This window comes from Gymnogyps californianus, chromosome 1, assembly GCF_018139145.2.
Source record: "Gymnogyps californianus isolate 813 chromosome 1, ASM1813914v2, whole genome shotgun sequence".
Lineage (NCBI taxonomy): Eukaryota > Metazoa > Chordata > Aves > Accipitriformes > Cathartidae > Gymnogyps > Gymnogyps californianus.
The window spans coordinates 7,788,641-7,811,128 of NC_059471.1; the positions used below are offsets into that span (position 1 = coordinate 7,788,641).

Here is a 22,488-nt window from a genome sequence, read left to right on the forward strand (position 1 = left end):
TCTGCTGACTACAGTTTGGGAACAGCAACTTCACATGATATAGATTGCACCTTCCTTTAAATAATATGATAATAGAAACAGGACACCAGACTTGCCAAACCACAAGTCTGACCCATCATGATAGTTCTTATATCCCTATTCACCCATCCAGACTGGTCTGGTAAAGGTTTTCATACTCTAGCTCAAATCCTGAGGCTAGACAATGCCTGAAAAAGAGATTTTTTCCATTTTTTTCTTAGTTTTGTCATTGGCTTTGTCTTCTTTTTTTGGACAGGGTAAAATAGATACAGTTAGAATATTTGATATCAAAACCATTTTCATGTTAATTTGTTAACCCTTTGGGATAGTACACAGTGATTAAAGATGGACACAGGTTAGAACTTTAGCAGGAATAGTTCCAATGCATTAATGATGCACGTTACTGGTAATGCAGAATAATATGAGCAGACGCTCAGGTTTCATGACATTACTCAAGGCATCCACTGAGATGCAAGTGGACAATAATATACTTTGAAATTAAGTTATCTGAGATGCCATTAACTGTCTCATCAAGAAAAGACATGGCTTTGCCATGACGCATATCACTAGCTAATACAAACAGTCTCTTTCTGAAATGCGACAAGAGAGAAAGCTTTCATTTTACGTGTGTAAATTATCTGAGAATTTTCAGGTGGTGTCACTGCATAGTTTTTATTTCTTCTCTGCACAACTACCTTTGCATGACTGTGGCAGTTCTTTTAAGTTTCTGCAGCTCTGTGGTGCTTGGTTATGTTCTTTAATTTGCTGTACTGTTCTTGCAGAACATGTTTCTTCTAATGCCAGCGATAGTGAAAGTAGCTACAGTAAGTTACTGCTTTCATTAGAGTCCTTTTACTTTGCATTGCTTGTTCTGTTTGTTTCTTTTATTTTGTTTCTCTCCTTGCTACTCTTTTGTTAATGTTAAAAAGACAGTTGGAGCAAATGGCTTGGAATTCAAATTTACGACCACATCTTGAGTACAAAGCTATAAAAGAAAACTGGCAACCTTTATAAGAGAAGGGAGGAAGGTTGTTATTTGAGAGGTATTCTGGGACATAAAACCAAACCTGGCTTTGGGTAGCCTGTGAAAGTCAGGATTATTTGGTTTAGTGACAAGTAGTTTATTTCAACAGGGAGGGACAGTTTCTTGATGATCTTTTAAGAGTAAAATTACTCCATAGCTGTATTCAAATCTGCAAAAGGCATCCTCTTTACAAGGTCACAATTTTTACTTGCATTTCTGCATGCCTGTATGAAGGGCTAAGAAATAGTCCCAAAAATTTTGTTGAGCCCTTAATTTTGGCAGTACAGATTTCCTAATGCATATTGAAGTCTTCAAAAAAAGGTAAGATAGACCTTCACCCCTTAGGCACTGCCACTGAATGTCACTGATTCCCTGTAAGTGGAGGTCCCAACCCTGCAACTTGATTTGGTTGGACTTATAGACTCCATGTGGTCACATAGCCAAGAGGCAGATTGTACATTCTGGGTCTATAGTAATATCTATTGGCTATCTAGTAATACCCAAAATTTAACCAATATAACTATTTTTCTGGAAGTATTGAAAAGCAAAAAAATAAGGCATTAAATAAATGACTGGAAATGTAATAAAAGGTAATTAAAATGATAGATTGCTTACTAATTCACCCAGTTGTTTAATTTTTTCAAGCCATTTGCTTAGCAAATCAAGTTTTCCACCAGTCACTCAGCACTTGTGCTAAGCACCCGCATACATTCAGGTAATCATTGGTATCATACCTCATATTTACTAGTCTTGATATAGTGCATAGCAGCTGAGCTCTGTTAATAAACACTGGTTTGTTTCAGTAAAACGGCTAATCTTATGCAATTCAGAAATGGTAAATTAGTTTGTATTCTCTTGTATTGCAAAGGTTTCCTTGGAAAGCAATTGCCAGAGTCACAAGAAAACAGTAGGCGCTCTTGAACTGCCAAGATCCAATTCTGAACCGCTTTATTTTTAATGTGTCCTCTACTGAGAAGAAGAGGAGGATTTTATGTTTGAAATACAAGATGCTCTTTCCCCAGGCTGACTTTACAATTAGGAATGAGTCAATAGGTTAAATTTTCAAAAGTTTGCAGAACTCAAATCTCCTCCAGGTGTGTTTATTTCCAGGTGAGCTCAGGGTAAAAGCCAGAGAAGAATCTAGGCTGGTGGCTGAGCACATCCCGTGCCTGATGAACTGTCCCAAACAGGAGACTTAACAGGGGTGCCCAGTTGCAGCCAAACATTTGGGGCAGGTCCACAAAAGCTAGTTCACAAATTTCATCATAAGACAGGCCAGGTAGCCAGTTCCTCATTGGCTGTGCAATAGCTTGAAACAGTGTATGTTTTGAGGTGCAAGAAAGAGGATAGAAATGGTTTGGGGAAGTTAGTTGGGACATAGATACTTGGAAGGAAAAGTAGTGTTGGGGTAACAATTGCCTATGGCAGGCACTCTCCTTCTAGAGTGGTTTCCATCTGGGCAAGCTCCTGTCTTATCCTAGCAGCATCCAGCCTACATCCTGTTGGCTGGAGCTCCGCACACGCTACTGGTATGTCTGACAATTGCTGCCTGGTGGAAAAGATGCAGGCAGGGCTTCCTTCTCTGCCCGGGGGAGAGCTATGCCAGTTAGCAGCAGAATCTCGAATACTGTGTTGAGTTTTGGGTCCCTCATTACAAGAAAGAGATTGAGGGCTGGAGCATGTCCAAAGAAGGGCAATGAAGCTGGTGAAGGGTCTAGAGCACAAGTCTTATGAGGAGCAGCTGAGGGAACTGGGGTTGTTTAGCCTGGAGAAAAGGAGGCTCAGGGGAGACCTTATCACTCTCTACAACTACCTGAAAGGAGGTTGTAGCGAGGTGGGTGTTGGTCTCTTTTCCCAAGAAACAAGCGATAGGACAAGAGGAAATGGCCTCAAGTTGTGCCAGGGGAGGTTTAGATTGGATACTCGGAAAAATTTCTTCACCAAAAGGGTTATCAAGCATTGGAACAGGCTGTCCAGGGAAGTGGTTGAGTCACCATCCCTACCATCCCTGGAGGTAGATGTGGTGCTTAAGGGACATGGTTTAGTGGGACTTGGCAGTGTTAGGTTTATGGTTGGACTCGATGATCTTCAAGGTCTTTTCCAACCTAAATGATTCTATGCTTCTATGATTCTATGCAATCAACAATTCACACCTTGGCCAGCACAAAGAAAAGTGTGTGGGTAAGAAACGGCTGGCAAGTGCCATGTGTTCTCCTGCAGACGTTCATATTTGTCCCTATAAAAACAGGCCAGTTGGAGTCCAGAGTGAGGTGCTCTGCATTTTTTCTAGTGGGTCTCTGGCAATTGTTTTAACATGTTTCTCTAACTTTTGCTTCTCATGATGAGCATTTGATGAAAAGTAGCTAGTGTCAAAACCTGTACTACTTGATCATTCCTAGAACCATTCCAAATGAGGGGTACAACTACACAAAGTGATGTTGAATGCTTCTGAGAGCTGTCCAGGCTGTGCCCTGGACAGCGATTAACAGAGGGGTTACAAATTGACTGGGCTTTTTCTAGGAGATATTCTGACGCATTCATATTTATTTAGAAAAATATATTGCTTAAAAATTTGAGTATTTCGCTGAAGTATTGCTCATGTCTTGGGCTTGGGGGTTAAAAAACCAACTTCTCGACAGAAGTCAGATAGTTTTTATTTCAAAATAATAATATAATTCAAAGTCCTCCTATGCGGTCTCAAGAGAAAATTCTTTGACCACGTCTTAGCAGCAAGGCTGTTGCAGATCATAAACCTGATTTCTTCTGCCAGTGGTCTCAACACTGGCTTTGTAATGAGCAAAAGAGCTGGAGCCAACAGCGGGATTTTCTTTATCCCAACAGACAACCTTCAGCTCCATTAACTTCAGGGGGAACCACAAACATATTTGGCAGCAGAATCTGGCCCTTTATAAAAAAATTAAAAGGTATTTTTGAGCCAGGAACAAATGCTGGCCTTATCTAAAACGGGCTGAGCTGCCACACAGCTGCTGCTGTATCACAGTGGCCATGCTAATATGAAGGCTATAACTATGTTAGTTGATTTGCACCTGTTCTTAGGAGTAAAACCAAGTTTGCAGAGTGGTATATAAAGTCCTGGTCTAGCTGAAAGTTGTTCTTTTTGTGATAAGGATACATACAGCCAACTTTGACTTATCCCTGAACCAGCTAATCAAACCATGATTGAAAGTTTATTTTGAGCTCTGTAACTTAAAATGTTCTGATTTCTTTTTCAAACCAAGCTTGTAAGAACATATTTTTTTACCGTGGACTCATCAGTTTTTCTTTTGCGAGACATGATTTTCATAATGGCCATGAAATTCAAGTCTCTCTACTGCCTATGTGTTGTAACATTCTTACACGTAGTTCAGTAAAGGTTTTTACAGCTGTCATCAAAATTACACACACATTACCACATCTGTTTAGCCTAATTGCATAACTGGTTGTGATTGCACCAATTACCTAGAGAGGCAATACATGACTAAAATTTAAAAATAAGGACAATTGTTAGAAACAAAAATTTTTACCCTCTGTCAGCAAGTCACTCTTGTAATGAGATTTGAAGACTCAGAACAAGGTTAAGGGAGTCCTGATTATTATGTTAGGACTGATTAATTAGCATACTTACATTGGCTCTTACACTCCCCAAGGATTACTATATTATTCAGGCGTGCTCAAATTGGCACAGGTATTGAGGTCTCATTTTATGCCCTCACAAGCGATATTGATCTTAAACATATAGTGCTGATTGATAGACCACTTTTTGGTCATAAATTCATTCTCAGACTACTGATGATCTTTTTATGAATTGGATTTCCAGCCTTTCATAGCTATCAACATATTTCCAAAAATCGTGTGTTTACTTACATAAATAGAGGTCCAGGAAAGGGATTTTGAGCCAAATAGAGGCTAGGAGATTGACTGTGCAGTGCAGTCTGTCCAGATGAAACAAAACAAGAAATTGATTTCTCCAAGATCTTGCAAGTACAACTCAGGTAATCCATACATTAGCCCAAAACCTAAATGGATGGTGACAGAAAAATAAGCCTTCTTTGATTTTAGATTCAGCTGAGCAACAAAATTCAGGCAAGAGCTCAAAAATAAAATTAATTTGGCTCATCTACATGTATTTCACATGTGTGTTGATGGTAACCACCACCATTAGTCCAGAATTTTTAATGAACCCAAAAATTCTCTTTGATTTTTCTAAAATCATAAATAATTTTTAGCTGTCTTCATAAGTAATATTTTTTTGTTATTCACTGCCTTAGATCCCTTTACAGATTTTTTCATTCACAGCCATTAATGGGATGCCAAAATAAATGGATTCCCACTGCATAACGTTCTTGATGAGGGTAGGTGTTTGGTTACATGGTGGCTGCACCACGGCAGCTCACAGCAGCTCTCCTGGCCCATTACTCCCACGCTGGGTGCAGTTACACCAGCCTGATATCTGCCAGGTCTACACTGAGACTGGTTTTGAGTCTTCCACAGACTCTCTGCCATCTAATCAGAAAGGGAAAACAGAGGCAACACCTTAAATCCATTCTAGGGCTACCCCTCTGAAACACTATAAAATCCTTTAAAAAGATGAAATTAGTAGTCCTTATGAAACTCATGTGACCATGCAGGACCTCTCTGCCCAGATTACAGAGGCTACTAGTTATAACAAACTCCAGGTTATTCTCTTCCCAAGCATGAGAAATCACCAACAGGTAAACCAAGAACAAAGGGAAGCAGAGCCATAGCGATCCTGGGAAAGTAAAAGCCCTCCAATAATTTTACTCATAAGTATATTACATTTAGGAAAGCTTCCTTTTTCTTTCTTCTCTTTCCTTATTTTCTTTCTTTTCTTCTCTTTTTGACTTGATGGAATTTTACTGAAGAACAAGGGATCATGCCAAAATCCTACAGAAAGGGTTTTTTCTTTCTTCTCTTTTTGTTTTGTCTGTTAAATTTCACAAAGATTTTCCAGATCAATATACCTAACCTGTGCTAATTAAGCCATTAATGTGGGTGGTAAATGAGGCTTAGTCAAATGATAAATAAGAGCCCGTGTCCTGCTGAATTTCACACTGTGTCTCACACCTCAAAGCCATCGCAAGGTTATAGCAATCCAATTATTGATTGACTCTAGAGCTCTTCATTATACTTAATACTTTATGGACTACCTCAAAACCATGCAGTACTGACTGAGTAGAGGTCATTAAAGAATACCATCTGGTACAGTTAACATGCATATTAGCCTCTGAGGACTTACAGGATTTTGTCTGGACAGTACTTGGAAGGATTTTATTCACACAGAAACTTGAGCTTCCTGAGCCCTTTTTCCAGAAAAGTAAAGGAGTGGAAATGGTGCAGCTTTCCCCCACATTCACACTCCATGTTGAGTCTGAAACTCGGCACTGAAGAGCCTTCACTCAGGAAGATGTCTATCTTTAAGTACCTGTGTATCACAGTCAGCCTCAAAGTTTCTCCTTACTTGCTGCAACCCTTTCCAATGGCTTACGCTTCTGCACAATTTGAGTGGGCTGGAGCTTTTTCTCTGCCTTCAGCCTGGCCACAGTTTCACAAGACTTCTGTGAAATGACAGGCTTGTTTGTCTCCATAGCCTATACCCTACTGATAGCGTGGATGTGGACATGTGGACATGTCTGCCAGAGACTGGGCAAAACAGAAGGTAAAATCTATGCTGGCATATTTGTGCTGGTTATAATTCTGTGCCAAAGCCAAATATTAGCCCACAGAGAAATTTTTAAACAACAGTGTCAGAGTTATTGGTTACTTCCCTTCAGTTGCTCTTGTCACTGTCACTCCCATGGGATTCTACTGTTTAAATGCAGATGTCTACATCTGACCTTGCTGTTTAAATGCCGTTATGGGACAATGCCGTTATGGGACAATGGAGACAAACACACCCTTCTGACTTTTTCTCTCATCCCAAAGTAGACATCTAAAATAGGTCAGATGACTCACGTCTTAGAATAAGCACTTGCCTATTTGTAGGCACCCATTGACTCTAAAGGGTACCTAGGGACTAGCTCAGACATAAGCACTCACGATACAGGTTTCTGAAATTAGCTGAAATTAATCCCCTTCTGTATGACATTGAAACAAGTATTTTCAAGTTTAAGATTGTATTCACACAAACAGGCTCCCCTCCACATGCTTAGTACATGATGGCTTCACGCCCACCCCAAGACTGACTTTCTCAGGCTGTTGAAAAGCATAGCCTTGGCTCGGGGGGCTGGAGGGCAGGCAGTGCAGAGGCATGCTCGTCCAGCCTGGAGAGTGAATCGTTTCATCTCCAGGGGAATGGGACATCCTGAGTTTTATATCACCCCCAAAATTCCCAGAGAAACTTAAGGGAAAATAATACATCTGATGCATGAAACCTAGTGTAACAATAATTCTAGGTTTTTAACTTTGCAAAAAGCCAAAGTTAAGCAAGTGATTACAGTATCAAACATTTGCAAATAAAGAAAATCCATTATCCACACTCCTCATATGTTATGTTACCTTGTCCTCAAAAGCTGTCTAATTTCTTCCTTTTACTAAAAATGGTGTTTTCTCCTTTGCTGCTTCAGCACCATTGCTAGGTTGGAGTCGGCCCTGTCTGTTCTCCCTCTCTCCTCACACATCAGTACATTTTTTTAATCTGCTTTCTCTGTCATTGTCCTTAATTACAACATTATTTTTGCTTGCAAAGCTTTCTTACACATTTCTGACAGCTGTCTAGATAATATATCACAAAAAAAATCTATCAACATATTAGATTCATGAGGTGGGAGTCAGCTTAAGACTAAACCGCAAAAAGTTTTGTACCTACTTGGGAGCTAGGCATTGCATGTGATACAAACCTTGTTAATAGAGTTAATGGAGCCTCAAGAGTGACTCAGATGATAGCAGTCAGACTACTTCAGGGTGAGGTGTAGGCCCCTCTAAATCCTACCTATATCATCCATCAGGTGTCAGGCAGCACTATTCCCCTGTATGTGCACACTTCGGTTTGAGAGGAGCCCACCAGAGTAACGTAACACAGACTCGTGTGCGTGCAAGCAGATGAAATGAAGGCAATCCTGTCTATTTTATAAAGCCCTGGCACCCCTTATGGCACTCTTTCTTCTGTAGTATCTAAATTAGTTGCAAAATCCCATCTGTGGATCTTCTCGGAGACAAGCCCTGAACTGAGTAAAAATAAAATCATCATTTTAAACCTAGCTAAGCCTAAGTCATATTTAGAACCTGCCAGAGCCCTTATGTGGTACCAAGTATGTGACAGTGACCTAGAAAAAGAAATGTCCAGGAATTATCCATGCAGTAGATTGAAGAATCCTCCCCTCTCTCCTCTTGCACTCTTGTAGAGGAGAGGACAGCGACGCATTGGGGCTGTACACCTGGACCCAAGTCGTGGTCCATATAGTGCCACTTGTTTCTCATGGCAAGTTTTTCTGCTTTTAAATGTCACCATGAGGAAACAGCACTGTCCTAACAGGAGCGGAGGGAGGATAAGTGTGTAAAATACGATGCTGTGAGATTTGTGTTCAAGGAAAAGGGTCAGAAAATAGCTCATAGCTAGATGCCAGGCTGTGAATAAACTAGACTACGGAGGTTATGCACAGAAGGACGATCAACCAAAATATATGTATTCTGAGGATAAAAATTGTTCAATTTAGGTAGCCTGTGGATTTGCCCTGCAGCAGCATGTTACGGTCTTAACAATCGGACAAGCAAAAGAATTGCATCTTAAATTTCTGCATTATCCTTGTAAACAGCCTTGCTATCAAATCAATAATGAAGCCTTATTGCCCATCATTGAAAAAGCCCAATTTCAGCAAAGAAAATTGAAATATGTGGCAGGGGAGGGAGGGGAAGCAAAAAAAGTGGTCTCCACACTTTAAAGTTATGAGGGACTTTGGAATGGTTCAGGTGAGAGCATTACCAGAGAGAAGTGTTGAACCCGATCTGTCTCTATATGTGAAGCATTTTATCAAGCTTTAGTACCTGACGTGTTGCTTGTCAGCTTCAGTCTCTTCTCTTTCTTCTCTCATCAGGAGGACAAGAAGACTGCATCCTTTCTTATGAACCTGTCACCAGACAGGAAAGTAAGTTTCATCTGCCTTTCTGTCACTGTTCCTTATATTTTTCATTTCACATTTTTGGGGACAGCAGAGCAGTAAGACTTGCTGTGCCAGCCCCAGATTCTCTGCGGCTCCTTTTCCTTGGCCACTCGGTCGATCACATACAAAATAAATGATGTAAGGTTCTCCCTCACTAGCCCCCGCTTCCTAACGTTCTCAGGACTCTCCCCAGTATGCTCTCATGGCCTTTACTAAGAAATATGTTAATCAGTCTACAAAATATTGATGCAGATTTTCTAGATTTACTGCGATATTGTTATATGGGAAGCCTTTGTTATTTTCCTTCTCATGTGATATGTGCCTCTAACCAGGGTAGCTGAACCTACGAGAAGGCAACTGAAAATGGGAGTGCACCCACCTGATTTAATGGGGGATGCACTCATATAACTGAGGAGAAAAAAATCCTACAATATCCTTTCCATGCCTCATGAGAGAGTCCATCTGCAAGCATTTGGGAGTGACCTTGTTGAGCAATAGCAAATATATATACTTCCACATAGTCATTTGACTCCATGTGCATGCACCATCACAGAGCTCTGCAAAATCAGTGGTACTCATTCCTTTTTCCTTATCCATGACAGTAAATAAATTATTCATCAGTAAAATGTACACCTAAGTTTTCACTTCGTACATAGAGGCAACAACTCTGGTTAGTGCATCTTTGGGGAGATTTACTGTTATTGCCAGTAAGATCATCAAAATGTGCATTTCTTTTGTTGTTCAGTTAATTACACCAGGCCGGTTATTATTCTGGGTCCTATGAAAGATCGGATCAACGATGATTTGATATCTGAATTCCCTGATAAGTTTGGGTCATGTGTACCACGTAAGTATGATTTTACTCCTTGTTCTGCAGCTGAGTGAGCTGTATCCCTTGGTGCCACACATTAAGTGAATTGCTGTGAATGCAGCATCCGTGAACTATATGTAGTTGAGTTTCTCAAAAGCAATTTTTCCATTGGACAAAAAAAGGGAAACGAACAAACAAAAAAAAGATTGTGAAGGTCTGGAAAGAATTTCTCAAAAGAATTGTCTCAAAATTGTAGCATTTTTTTTTAAAGAAGGAGCCTTCTAGCCACTAACTCAATTTACTCATCAATTAATCTGTGGTTTCCTAAATAAGATAAAAGTTTGACATACTGGTAAAATGTGAAATGTTTCAACTCAATTGCACAGCATCCATCAATAAAAATGTGGAGTAATCTGTGATTTGTGTGAGATCTAGACTGTCTAATCTGAAAGCAGTAGTGGACCCTAAATTAAGCAGAGTGTTTATATCTTGGATCATTAGAGCTTGCTGAGTGTTTATTTCAGACCCCAATTGCAGTCTTACTTCTTTTTAAACTGTTGTCTCTGCAAATACACCAGCTTAAAACTGCTAGAGATGAGATCAGAATCAGCCTTATAATTAAGGCTAAATTAAATTGATGAGATTGCGATTCATTTTATCACTGTAATAGGATTAGATTTACAATCTGGAATGCATTTTGTATTTGGGGTTTGTGTGTGATCCTGCTGAAAAAAGTGGAATTCTGGTAAATACTAATTTTATGTTAGCCTGTAAGTATTGATTGGAGGTAAACATCAGAAGGTATTACTTTAAAAAGACAGCTCTATTGTCATAACTCCATTGAAAACGATATGTAGTAGCTGAAGATCTGCTCCCAGATGTGGAGCACCTCCGCTCACAGCAGAGCCAGCATTGCCCACTGAGCAAACCTTAATTGCTGATTTTTTTGCATGAAATGTTTTTACAGACTTCTTGATCTTCTGTCTTTTGTTTCATGCAGACACCACACGGCCAAAGCGTGACTATGAAGTGGATGGGAGAGATTATCATTTTGTCATTTCAAGAGAACAAATGGAAAAAGATATCCAAGAGCACAAATTTATAGAAGCTGGGCAGTACAATGATAATTTATATGGAACTAGTGTCCAGTCTGTGAGATTCGTGGCAGAAAGGGTAGGTTGACAATAGTTTTATTGCCCATGCAACATGATCTGGCTTGTTTCCACATTGTAACTCAGACACGATTCTTTTGCCAAAAGTATAAAATATCTGCAAAATGACATCCTAATATTTGTAGGCTTTATAATGACTCCACAAGTGGAGTCTCTGACTTTGAATGACAGCATCCTTGGCACTTTCTGTACCTCGATGTAGTGCCATGGATTCAGGGATGTAACACAGCGCCTCAAGTGCGCCCCAGAACAGCCTTCCTTCTACCCTCTATAAGACAGGTAAATAAACTTATCTCACTTTCACAGAGGCAAAAGAACAAAGCACAGAGAGATTAAATGACTTGCCTTAGGTGACACAGGGAGTCTTTAACACAAACAAGAACTGAATTAACCAGTAAGAACGGAGACATCCTATTATTTTTATGAACTGATTTTCCTCATCTCTGAAGAAAATCCCTCCCCCCAAAGTTCATTCCAGTAAAAATAAAAAACAACTTTGTTCTCATATCTCCAGTGAAGATTTTATATTAGCGCCAAAGCAAAGGAAAGAGCGCAGAGGAGCCCTGGGGTCCCCCTTCCCTGGTGTGCCAGTAATGGCCCCGTTCCAGGGCACTGCATTGCAGAATTGCTTCCCGTCTTTTGGCTGATCTGTAGCAAACTCTGCAAAAATAAACACATCCTCATCTGTTTCCAACAGGGCAAGCACTGTATACTTGATGTGTCAGGAAATGCTATCAAACGACTACAAGTTGCACAACTCTATCCCATCGCTATCTTCATTAAGCCTAAATCATGGGAGCCTCTGATGTAAGTATAAACTCCTTCAAGCGTTTTTTTTTCACGGTACAGTTTCAAGTGGCACAGCACAGATCTTGAGTCTACATTTTGCCTGTCCTCTAAAATCAGTAATAACAAGAGGAAGTGGGAACAGTGGAGACTTGTTCTCCCTGCCTGCCATCCGCTGTACCCCGGCATCTCAAGGAACAAGCCAAAGCTGCCTTTGAACCTTTCACACTGGGAGATGTGGGCTTACATGCTGGACCATAAAGGACTCCCTGCCAGTGCTTGGTGTGCTTGTTCCAACCTGTGCAGCAAGTTCACCAAGGGCTCATGTGGCATGGCTTGTCCCATCCAGCCTTGGGTGCTCTTGGGGTGTAGAGTCTGGTCACAGGGGGCAAACCAGAGGGTAAACCTGTGTCAGATTTGCGATGTGTGCCTCTTTGTCAGCCCTTCATTTACTTGAAGGTCTGTAAGAGGATAGGCAAGGACCCATGGGACTGGAAAGGGGCAAACGAAACACTTGAAGAAGGAAAGAGAAGGCAACAACTTCATACTGTCACCAGGCAACCTAATTTCAAAACTCAGAAAAACTCTGGGATCCAGGAAACAGTTAAGCAACTCAAGTATAATAACTGAGAGGATAAAAAAGTTGTAAGAGGCAGCCAATGTATGTGCATCAAGAGCAAATCAAATCAATCTTATTTCCTTCTTTCATGAGATGGATATCAATAATTGTATTGCATCTTGATTTTTATTCTGGCTCCATGGGACATTCTCAGTAGCAGCTTAGGGAAATATAATATTAATAATTAGGGAAATAGAAGATTAGGGAAATGTAGTCCTAAGGGAACCTAGAGAGCATGTTCATAACATACTCAGTCATTGAAAGTGGCACTGTTAAACTGGGAGGGTGACAGAAGTCCTGCAAGTGTATTTCCTGAGCTGTGTCACTGTTTGGGACCACTTGTTCATGAATTACTTGAATGATGAATTGGGCAGTGCTTTTGTAAAGTTTGTGAATAACTCAAGGCTGAGCGAGGTGGCAAGCACTTTGGAGGATAAGCTTAAAACTCAATGTAAAATCAGTAAGATGAAATTCAGCACAGACAAAGGAGAGAAAATGAAATGCATGAGTACAAGCAGGGAATAATTAAGCTATAGCACTGCAGAAAAGCATCTGGCAGTTGGGATGGATCACACAGGAATATGAATGGATGGATAACGCAGTTGCAAAAAAGGAAACTGCCACTGTGGGCTGTATTAACATCAGTGTTGTGTAAGGACACAATAGACAGTTATTTTGTTTTACTGGGTACGGACGAGGTCTCAGCTGGAGTGTTGCTCTGGTTCTGGGTACCACCTTGGAAGTGGAGGAGGAACGCGCGTTACGTAGTGTCAAGGAGAGAACGCTGAAGAGGAAATATAGAAGTGATCTTCATACTGGTTAAAGCTCAGGATAAAATACATTGTGATCAATTGTTTTCCATGTACACCCGTGGTAATGCAAGAACTTATCAGGTTAATTTGCTGTGATAGGGGTGAAATTTTTAATTCTGTGCCTTCCGCTCACCAAAGGCTCTGCAAACAGCAGATGATGCCATAGGTATCTGTTACACAGCTAAAACGTAGGCATCCTCCCTCCTGTGACAGGCGCATACCTGGTTATGGTAATGGTGTGCCCACAAAGGTTGGGTCACAGAGCTGGAGACTGCTAACGTGCCCCATCCCATGAATGTGCATCCTCCCTGGCCTTGCCTTTTGGTGATAAGGTTGTTGCATGTCCAGCCACATTACAGGGAATGATGCACAGTACGTGGTACTTGCACAGCCCCACCCTAACCAAAGCCATCTTGGGTTGGATGACTTCTTGACATTTCTTCCAGCCCTACAATTCAGTTATATTCTGATTATCTCTCTGTATAGAAGGGGAAGGGTGGCCTGATAGCCTACATTGTGCATTGATTGTTTTAAGATAGATCTTAACCTACAGTTTTCCCATCCATAAAATATTTCCATTAGTTGTTTAATGCTGACATTGCATCTGGAGTGATAAACAAAAAAAAGAAGTAAATAAAAGTGGCCCTTACTCTGAAAAATACATTAGGCAGAACCAGAAATGTGGCAATAACATAAAGGCTTCATTGATTTCATGTAAGAACAGCAAATCCTTGAACAGATTGACTGAAAAGTGTTATGAAGATGCAAAATATTATGACAATCATCCTGTTATTAAACCAAAGCAATGCTAATATTTCACTTTTAGGACAAAACAAGTTATGCAGAGTTAGCAGAATTTGCCTTCCTGATACAAATCAGAAGTAAGCTATTCTTCACTCTCCAGAACTAAACCTGCCTCAGTGTTGACAGTATGGTAGGGACAAAGTGAAATCCATTATATGACTTTGAATTCCTTGTTCTGCAGATATCCTGTGGAAGACACCCTTCATTAGAAATCCAAACTTCCATGGGACAGCAAAAGTCCTTATGTATCAGTACTAGTTTGGGATTTTTTTGCAGTAATATGGCTTATATAAATAAATTATGTAAACACAATACAACACCTGAAAAAAAAGAGAACTGTAATGAATTCAGGCACTCTAAATTAGTTTATCCCCTGCAGCCTGCTCTCCACAAGTAATCTTTTTATCTAGTTCGTCTGTCTAATGTGTATTTATCTTATCAAACAGCACCCAAAATTAGTTTCTAACAGAAATGAGAACTCTCTTAACATAAACAGTATCGTTCTTTTTAAAGAATTGTCTTGAGAATAACGACATAATTCTAAGCACCTCGCTTGTGAAAATAATTTATTTTATTTAGTAATGAAGCTAAATCACTCAGGGTCTGGCTAAACAAATACAGACTCTGATGTAAGCAGTAGTGAGTTGTAGGGTGTGCATAGATGAACGGATATAATCCCTTTCCAATAGATACTATTATTTTAGTATGGAGAAGTTTAACATGGTAAACCAGTGCTCTATGGGAACAGAAAGAGGACATTTTTATGACAGCGTAACTGTGTTCACTCAGTCTTTTTTATGTATGTAACTACTACAACACAAAAATTGTAGGTTTATCTTCCATAACTATTACTCCTGTTCATACAAATGAGTTGAAAGTTAGTGTAATAGCAAAGTAAATCCATAAAAGACAAAAAATTGCTAATCAGAAGATGCAGAGAAACAAAGTCAAAAGATTTAACTTGTGGCAAAATTAGCACTTAAATTTGAAGGCTCTAATTCTCATTTACACGTATGTTCCTTTGCACCCATCTGACAGTGAAGGTAAGAAGAGTGAAGGGAGCATAAATTAAGCTTGCACTTGCACTTGAAACTTGGTTATCGCTGGTTCTTTGGAAATACCCTACTAACACTAATGAGCACAGCAAAGGAAGACCATAAGGGGCTGCTGGATGTAAAAGCAACCAGAACACATGGCCTGAGCCGGATGTCTCCTGATCCTGCTTTCTTCAATTAAATTCAGTCCTGGCAATCAAATTGCTGTAAACAAACTGCTCCGTCATCCTGCCCTTCCTTCCTTCCCTCCTTCCTTCCTTCCTTCCTTCCTTCTTTCCTTCCTTCCTTCCTTCCTCCTCCCTCCCTCCCTCCCTCCCTCCTTCCCTCCCTCCCTTCCCCACCTCTACATGACTCCACCTCACAGGTTTAATCCCTGTTGGTACCTCTCACTTGGCCTGTCTCTCTAGAAGAAGGACAGTGGTGGGATCATGGGGATGAGAGCTGGAAGTAATGAAGAGCCTGCCTGGGTGAGCTCTTCACTGGGAGAGGAGGAAAACCCTGGAAAATGTGCCTGGAGGGACAGCTCTTTGCAAGCATTTTGAATTCACCAGCTGTGCAGGTCCCTGGCTAGGAAATAAAAAATTAGAAGGGACTACGGTTTGACAGCACTTTTAATTTGTCATGAAAAATGGATATCATGGTCCTCCCCCTTCTCCATCCTCTCTCCTGAAGGCACAGGATGGGCAGAGGCATGAATACAACTAGCACAGTTTTATACCCCAGGCATATCTACAACCTGAAAATGTAATGCAAATTTCTACTTATTTCAAAGTACTTACTATTTTAAATGCTTGTTTGTATTTTTATTTGTATTTTCTCATCTGATATTCAAAGATCTTGAGGAATACTTCTCAGAAATTTACCAGCAATAGATCTGGAAGGAGGAGGATGTTGTTAGCACTAGAATATTGGCTGAGTGTCCTTAAGATGAAAATGTAAAGTTTGCATAAGAATTTGCAATGGTATGTCCCACTTCAAGACAGAGTTTTGGTTCAGTCACCTAAAGATATGTTCAAGTAGGCATAGCTGAGGAGAGGCCCACCTGAACTCAATTAGATAGCAATCTTCCCAATAAATAGAATTAGTAGTATTACAAATTTAGCAGCATGACACAGATTGGCAAATATTAAACCTATTTATATAATCCACAAATAACTGTCATAAATTTTTAAAGAAATCTTTCTTATCCTTCATTTTATAAACCTGCTTTCTGCATTGCATTGGTACTTCCAGAGAGATTTTTCTAAGCGGAGTTCCCAGCTATATAGTTAGTTATATAGATAGACAGCTTTAAGTCATTTCTAGAAATACCTTTTTGCATCCTGGACACCTTACAGGGTGTTTTTCAGAAGCCAGGTAGGAGTTAGCTGTAGCAAGTTCATACTGTTGTGCACTTCATAGATCATTTTTTTATGCACCAGCATGCACATAATTTCCTACATGCATCACACATGTCATACTGTATACAGTCCATTACCACATAACTGTCTGATTCAGTGCAAGGCATTAAGTCAGATTTATGTAGAACACAAGATGCTCCCTTCTCTTGCTTTCCTAGTTGCCTCAGAAAATTTCCACCATGTTTTAAGAAAAATGAATCTATGCTGTGAAAAAATGCTAGAACAAGCAAACTCTGTTTATTATTGCTAATTAATTTGGATATCTGCAGGCATATATATGTCAGGCAGTGAATAAGAATGACTCGACATGCTGGAGGGAAGGGATGCCATCCAGAGGGACCTTGACAGACTTAAGAGGTGGGCCTGTGCGAACCTCATGAAGTTCAACAAGGCCAAGTGCAAGGTCCTGCACATAGGTCAGGGCAATCCCAAGCACAAATACAGGCTGGGCGGAGAATGGATTGAGAGCAGCCCTAAGGAGGACTTGGTAGTGTTCGTTGACTAGAAGCTCAACATGACCCAGCAATGTGCGTTTGCAGCCTAGAAAGCCAACCGTATGCTGGGCTGCATCAAGAGAAGTGTGATCAGCATGTTGAGGGAGATGATTCTTCCCCTCTGCTCCGCTCTCGTGAGACCTCACTCGGAGTACTGCATTCAGCTCTGGGGCCCCCAACATAAGGACATGGACCTGTTGGAGTGAGTCCAGAGGAGGGCCACAAAGATGATCAGAGGGCTGGAGCACCTCTCCTATGAAGACAGGCTGAGAGAGTTGGGGTTGTTCAGCCTGGAGAAGAGAAGACTCTGGAGAGACCTTATAGCAGCCTTCCAGTACCTAACGGGGGCCTACAGGAAAGCTGGAGAGGGACTTTTTACAAGGGCATGCAGTAAGAGGACAAGGGGTAATGGCTTTAAACTGAAAGAGGGTACATTTAGATTAGATATAAGGAAGAAGTTCTTTACTTTGAGGGTGGTGAGACACTGGCACAGCTTGCCCAGAGAGGTTGTGGATGCCCCATCCCTGGAAGTGTTCAAGGCCAGGGTGGATGGGGCTTTGAGCAAGCTGGTTGAGTGGAAGGTGTCCCTGCCCATGGCAGGGGGGTTGGAACTAGATGAATCTTTAAGGTGCCTCCCAACCCAAACCATTCTATGATTCTATGATTGATTCTTTGCAAGTATACAGTGTTATTAAAAGCTGAGCGTGCATGGGCAAGACAACTCATTTCTTACAGTTATTAAATAATGCCTCTGTTGAAACAGAAATGCTCCATCAAATAATAAAACATTGGCAATAACAGAATGTTACTGACACTGTCTATGTTTTTACATTTATTGGTACCCTGTACGTTTTAGAATCTACAAGACACACTTGACTGGGAATCTGTCTAGTTAACCAGAAAGGACTGGAATAGAGAACATAAATAAATAACTCAACTCTTCCTGCTGGAGAGACTCAGTTTGATTTCTCATGATATCTGGAACTCATGCCCCCACCTGAACGAAGAAGTCTCCCTGGAAGACATGCTGGGTCCTTCTGGGGCTTCCCTACAGGATTTACAATGACTCTGGGATTCCTTCTACAGGGTCAGGAGTCTCAGTGTGCTGGATCCTGCCTTTGATCATGATTTCACTTCCACAGCCCCAGCCTCAATCAAAACCCGGCTTCCATTTCAGCAGTTTGGACAACCTTATGCAGCTGAGACAGCCAGCTGTGGGCCTGGGAGATAGAGAGGTTCCTGAAAGAGCTTCAGCTCTGGAGGCAGGAGTGCTCCGAGTGCTCAGACCTTGAGACCTCCTGGCTCCCAGACTTACCCATGGGTTCCTGATGCCACAAGTCCATCTCAGTTAGCAGTTACCAGATTTTGGCCTCATATTTTGTTTGGAAATACAGAGTAGCGAACCCAAAATAAAAATTCAGTGGAGAAATGAGAAATAATCTGGAAATGTAGGTTTATACTACATAAGATTGAAATTAAATTTAAAATCCTGAAACTGCCCATAAACTGATTGAAGAATTTCACTGCTTGATTCTCATACTGATCTCAAACCATCTGTGATTCAGTTGAACGTATCTTTTAGAAAGCTGTTCTAGTAAGAATCTAAACTTTTTGATGACTTCCTCTGTGTTTCTAGGGAAATGAATAAACGTCTTACAGAGGAGCAAGCGAAGAAAACCTACGATCGAGCAATTAAATTAGAACAAGAATTTGGAGAATATTTTACAGGTATGTTTTTATTAAAAACAATTTTTTTCCCAAGATATGGTCTTTTATTGCAAAACAACTGGATCAGCTCTGTCTCTGGCCTAAAGTGCATATCAGTATAGGGTGCCCACAGTAAGAACTCCTGGCTTGGGACTATTGTTTCCCTGAAACTCAAGGGCAGTTGAGGCATTCAGCTCCTCAGAATTACGATGCCCTGAAGGAATAGTTTTGCATGAATTTGATTACCTCTCTGACCCAAAATTGCTTTTAATGAAATCAGTACAAATGTTGCATCATTGCATTTGTACAGACCAAAGAATTCCTCACTAGCTCAAGGGAAGAGCTCAAGCTACAGATCATGGGAGGGAAAGAGAAAGGCATCTTTTTCCTGACCTGGAAAAGAGCGAGATTTAAGACCTGCTCTGGGCCCCAGCATTTCCTTTGGATGGGTTTAGGCAGTTCCCTTCTCAGGGGACTGGTATTTGCGGATAACACTCAGAAGCCCCCAGTTGTCCCTCCACATGCTGACAGTGCACTTAATCTGGACTGCAGTTCCAGATTTCTGCTGGAGGGGGCAAGGAATTTAAGCGTATAGACACCATGCTTTGTGTTACAGTTGCTTTATCTTCTGTCACTTTGGGCCTGATCTAGTTAACTTTTGCAGTCAAGAGTGTGTTTATTATAACTAGGTCAGGAAATGAATAGGCTGTAAATCTGCTGCTACTCACTGCTGAAGTAGCTTCTAAATCAAATGAAATGTAAAGCTTGACTTGCAACAGTGGGAACTTACCTTGCTGCCCTCCCGTAGGATAGAGCTGCTATTCTCTAAACTAACGTAGCTCAGTTGTCTCACTACAAGCAGTGGGATGGGTCTCTGCCATGGGAAGGTGCCATTGGTTTGAACGTAGTTGCCATCTGCAGGAGTATGACTTTTCCATAATGAACAACTTCAGTGTGCTAGTATTCCTTTTCATTTCATCAATATCTGACACTGGATGCTGTAGAATATAACAGTTAAAAGAAATATTGATATGTTCTTACTGCAGCTATTGTCCAAGGAGATAGCTTAGAAGATATATATAATCAATGCAAACTTGTAATTGAAGAACAATCTGGGCCTTTCATCTGGATTCCTTCAAAGGAAAAATTATAAATTAGCCACTGCACCTCTGATTACGACGGGAGAATATTTAGAAGAAAACTATAATATACTATTTGGAGGCTTTCCTGTTTTTGTTGCATTTATGTTCTTTGCAGTCAATGTGAATTTTGATGAATGTACAACACAAAGTGTTTGAAGCCATGAAGGACACTGATGGGTCAAAGGGTAGGAACAAAAAGACTTCTACCATATAAAGCAAATCTGTTGTGTGCTCAGAGCACCAGTTGTAGGTATAAACTTTTGACATGGAGACCCTCTGTCAAGGGGAGCTAGCCACCTCCTGTGCCCATGCGGACATTCTGATCGATTTCAATGGCTGAGCTCAGTGTGTTGATTGCTTTAAAGAGAAGTTCCCAGCTCTTGAACCTCATATAGGGCTTGATCCTGCAAGGCGCTCAGCACTTGACCCCAATTCCTACACACGAGTAGCCCACTGACTTGGAGTCACTTGTGATCCTTCCCTATGCCGTTCAGTTCCATCAATTCCAGTAGGACTATTCATGTGCTCAAAGCTAAGCACGGGCTTAAACATTTTGCTAGATCAGGGCCACATGCACCTTGCAAAATCAAGCTCAGAGTACTTGGTCCACTTCCTACTGAAGTCATTGGTAGGATGCTCTTTGACTTGACTGGGAGGTGGATCCTGTTCTAAGCTTGTCATTGCACATTTGTAGTGGGTACACCTCGACTTTGGTAACTATGCACATCTTTTGATTTCTGAAACCAAGTCAAGCATTTCTCTTTTCCCCTTTGGAAAACACTATCGCATCAGGAACTAATAACAATATAGTTTATTTTAATGGAGTTTGGGGGTGGGAGAGGATGGAAGCATTTCACATCACACACACGTGCACACAAACACATTCCCATGCGGACACACATATGTATGAGGATTCACAGCACCTATGATGACAAGGAGGGATACAACTGGGAAAAGCTTTAAAATTTTTGATTGTCTATTTTATCATTTATATTGATAGAAGGCACTTGAAGATGGAATAATTTATAAAAATAAAAATATATTGATGTATAGAAACTAATTTCTATGGGTAAAAATGTTTTTGTGAGATATTTTGTAAAGATTAATTAATTGAAAGATTAAATATTTACACCCTTGTGCGACTGTAAAATGTAAAGAGGACCATCAAGTTGCATTATCCCTTTTCTGTAACAGATTCTCTATTATTAATGACAAGCAAGATAATTCCTTAAATTGTCGTTGTCAGCTTGTTTTTCTCTCAATTTAAGCCTCTCCCTTGCCTCTATTTAATCATGATGAACTCCTGTGGAAAGATCTCTTGAACTGACTGCCCTGTAGGACCTTTTCCGAACACAAAAGGATAATGCATCTTTAAATTGAAATGGATGATTTTTCAGAAGCAAAATGTCAGTGCTTGAATGCAGTTAATATTTTCTCTCTTGGAGGGAGTCAAACTTCACCCCCAAATGTTTTATGATTCTTCCTGTTTCTTTAAAGGAAATACTAAAAGCATTTGATCTTTCCTCTCTTTGTAGGCAGGCAGGTCACCAACTAACTTGTATCTTCATTCATTTCACAGTCAACAAGGGTCTTAAAAGCAAAAACTGAGGCAATGGACATTTGTGAGGGATTTGGGGAAAGTCTGTGGAATTGCAGTTTGGGGTGCACGGAAGGGGAGAGGGAGGTATTTTTTTCTCATTTCACATTGCCCTTCCTTTGTATACTGATGCCATTCTTCACTCTGACACACAAGGGGACAACTGCAAGAGATATTATGATAGTAAACTGAATTGCCTTTGCTGCTGCTGGACCAAGTTTTCTATAAAACCCACGCTCTCCTGCCTGCTGCGCCGCGGGAGTCCAATGCTTATTAGCTGGTGGCTACAGCATCCCTAATGTTTAAGGACATTTTAAGGGCAAATGCTAAATAGACTCCTCAGTTACTTGTCTATTTGAAGCTTACATTTCTACATCCTGTCAAGCTGACAGGTATATCCAGCCAACCTCCACGGAGAGTGCAACTAGCTGGATGTTTGTATTATAGCCGCCAGCGGTGACAGGGTTAAAAATATGGGCATTTTAGTGGCCCTGAGGTGGCCTCACTTACTGCCCTACTATGGTAACTTTGAGAAGTTCACACTTCTTTTACTACTATTTTTCTTGCCTGGCCAGCGCAGATTTATAAACAAGGGTTTCAGTTACGTCTCCAAAAGAGCTTTGTAACCAGAAGGGCTAGAAACCTTTTTTTACAAAATATAAATGAATGAAAGCTTCGATTTTGGATAATTCTGCAGAAATCCACAGAGTGACCCCAGATCTTTGGAAGCCATGGATTTTTCCATACTGGCAAAGTACTATTGCCCCAGGTTGGGAAACAGCCCACCAGACCTGAAAAACCAAGTATCCTAAAGCAGGAACTTCATTCTAATTTTCAGCTCTGTTTTTAAGCAATCAATCACATCTGCTTCTTTGTTTCTTAGTTCAGCATGCAGCTTTTTACGGTACTATCCTACTAGTAACTGTTTTG

The 22,488-nt window shown here is 40.6% G+C and overlaps 1 protein-coding gene across 8 annotated transcripts in view; it reads left to right on the plus strand.

Annotated features, from left to right (window-relative positions):
* DLG2 (discs large MAGUK scaffold protein 2) overlaps window positions 1-20,118 on the plus strand; it is a 1,037,179-nt gene extending 1,017,061 nt beyond the window's left edge. For 7 of the 8 annotated variants that reach the window (XM_050914880.1, XM_050914903.1, XM_050914866.1 and 4 more), the window contains 6 exons: window positions 9,094-9,144; window positions 9,905-10,006; window positions 10,971-11,143; window positions 11,840-11,949; window positions 18,749-18,840; window positions 19,866-20,118. In XM_050914880.1, the coding sequence (XP_050770837.1) occupies window positions 9,094-9,144; window positions 9,905-10,006; window positions 10,971-11,143; window positions 11,840-11,949; window positions 18,749-18,840; window positions 19,866-19,972 (635 nt within the window). In that variant the 3' untranslated portion in view covers window positions 19,973-20,118. Of the gene's footprint in view, window positions 1-800; window positions 843-9,093; window positions 9,145-9,904; window positions 10,007-10,970; window positions 11,144-11,839; window positions 11,950-18,748; window positions 18,841-19,865 lie in introns of all 8 variants that reach the window. The other variant, XM_050914840.1, reaches the window with a different exon arrangement.
* Window positions 20,119-22,488: the final 2,370 nt, after the last annotated feature.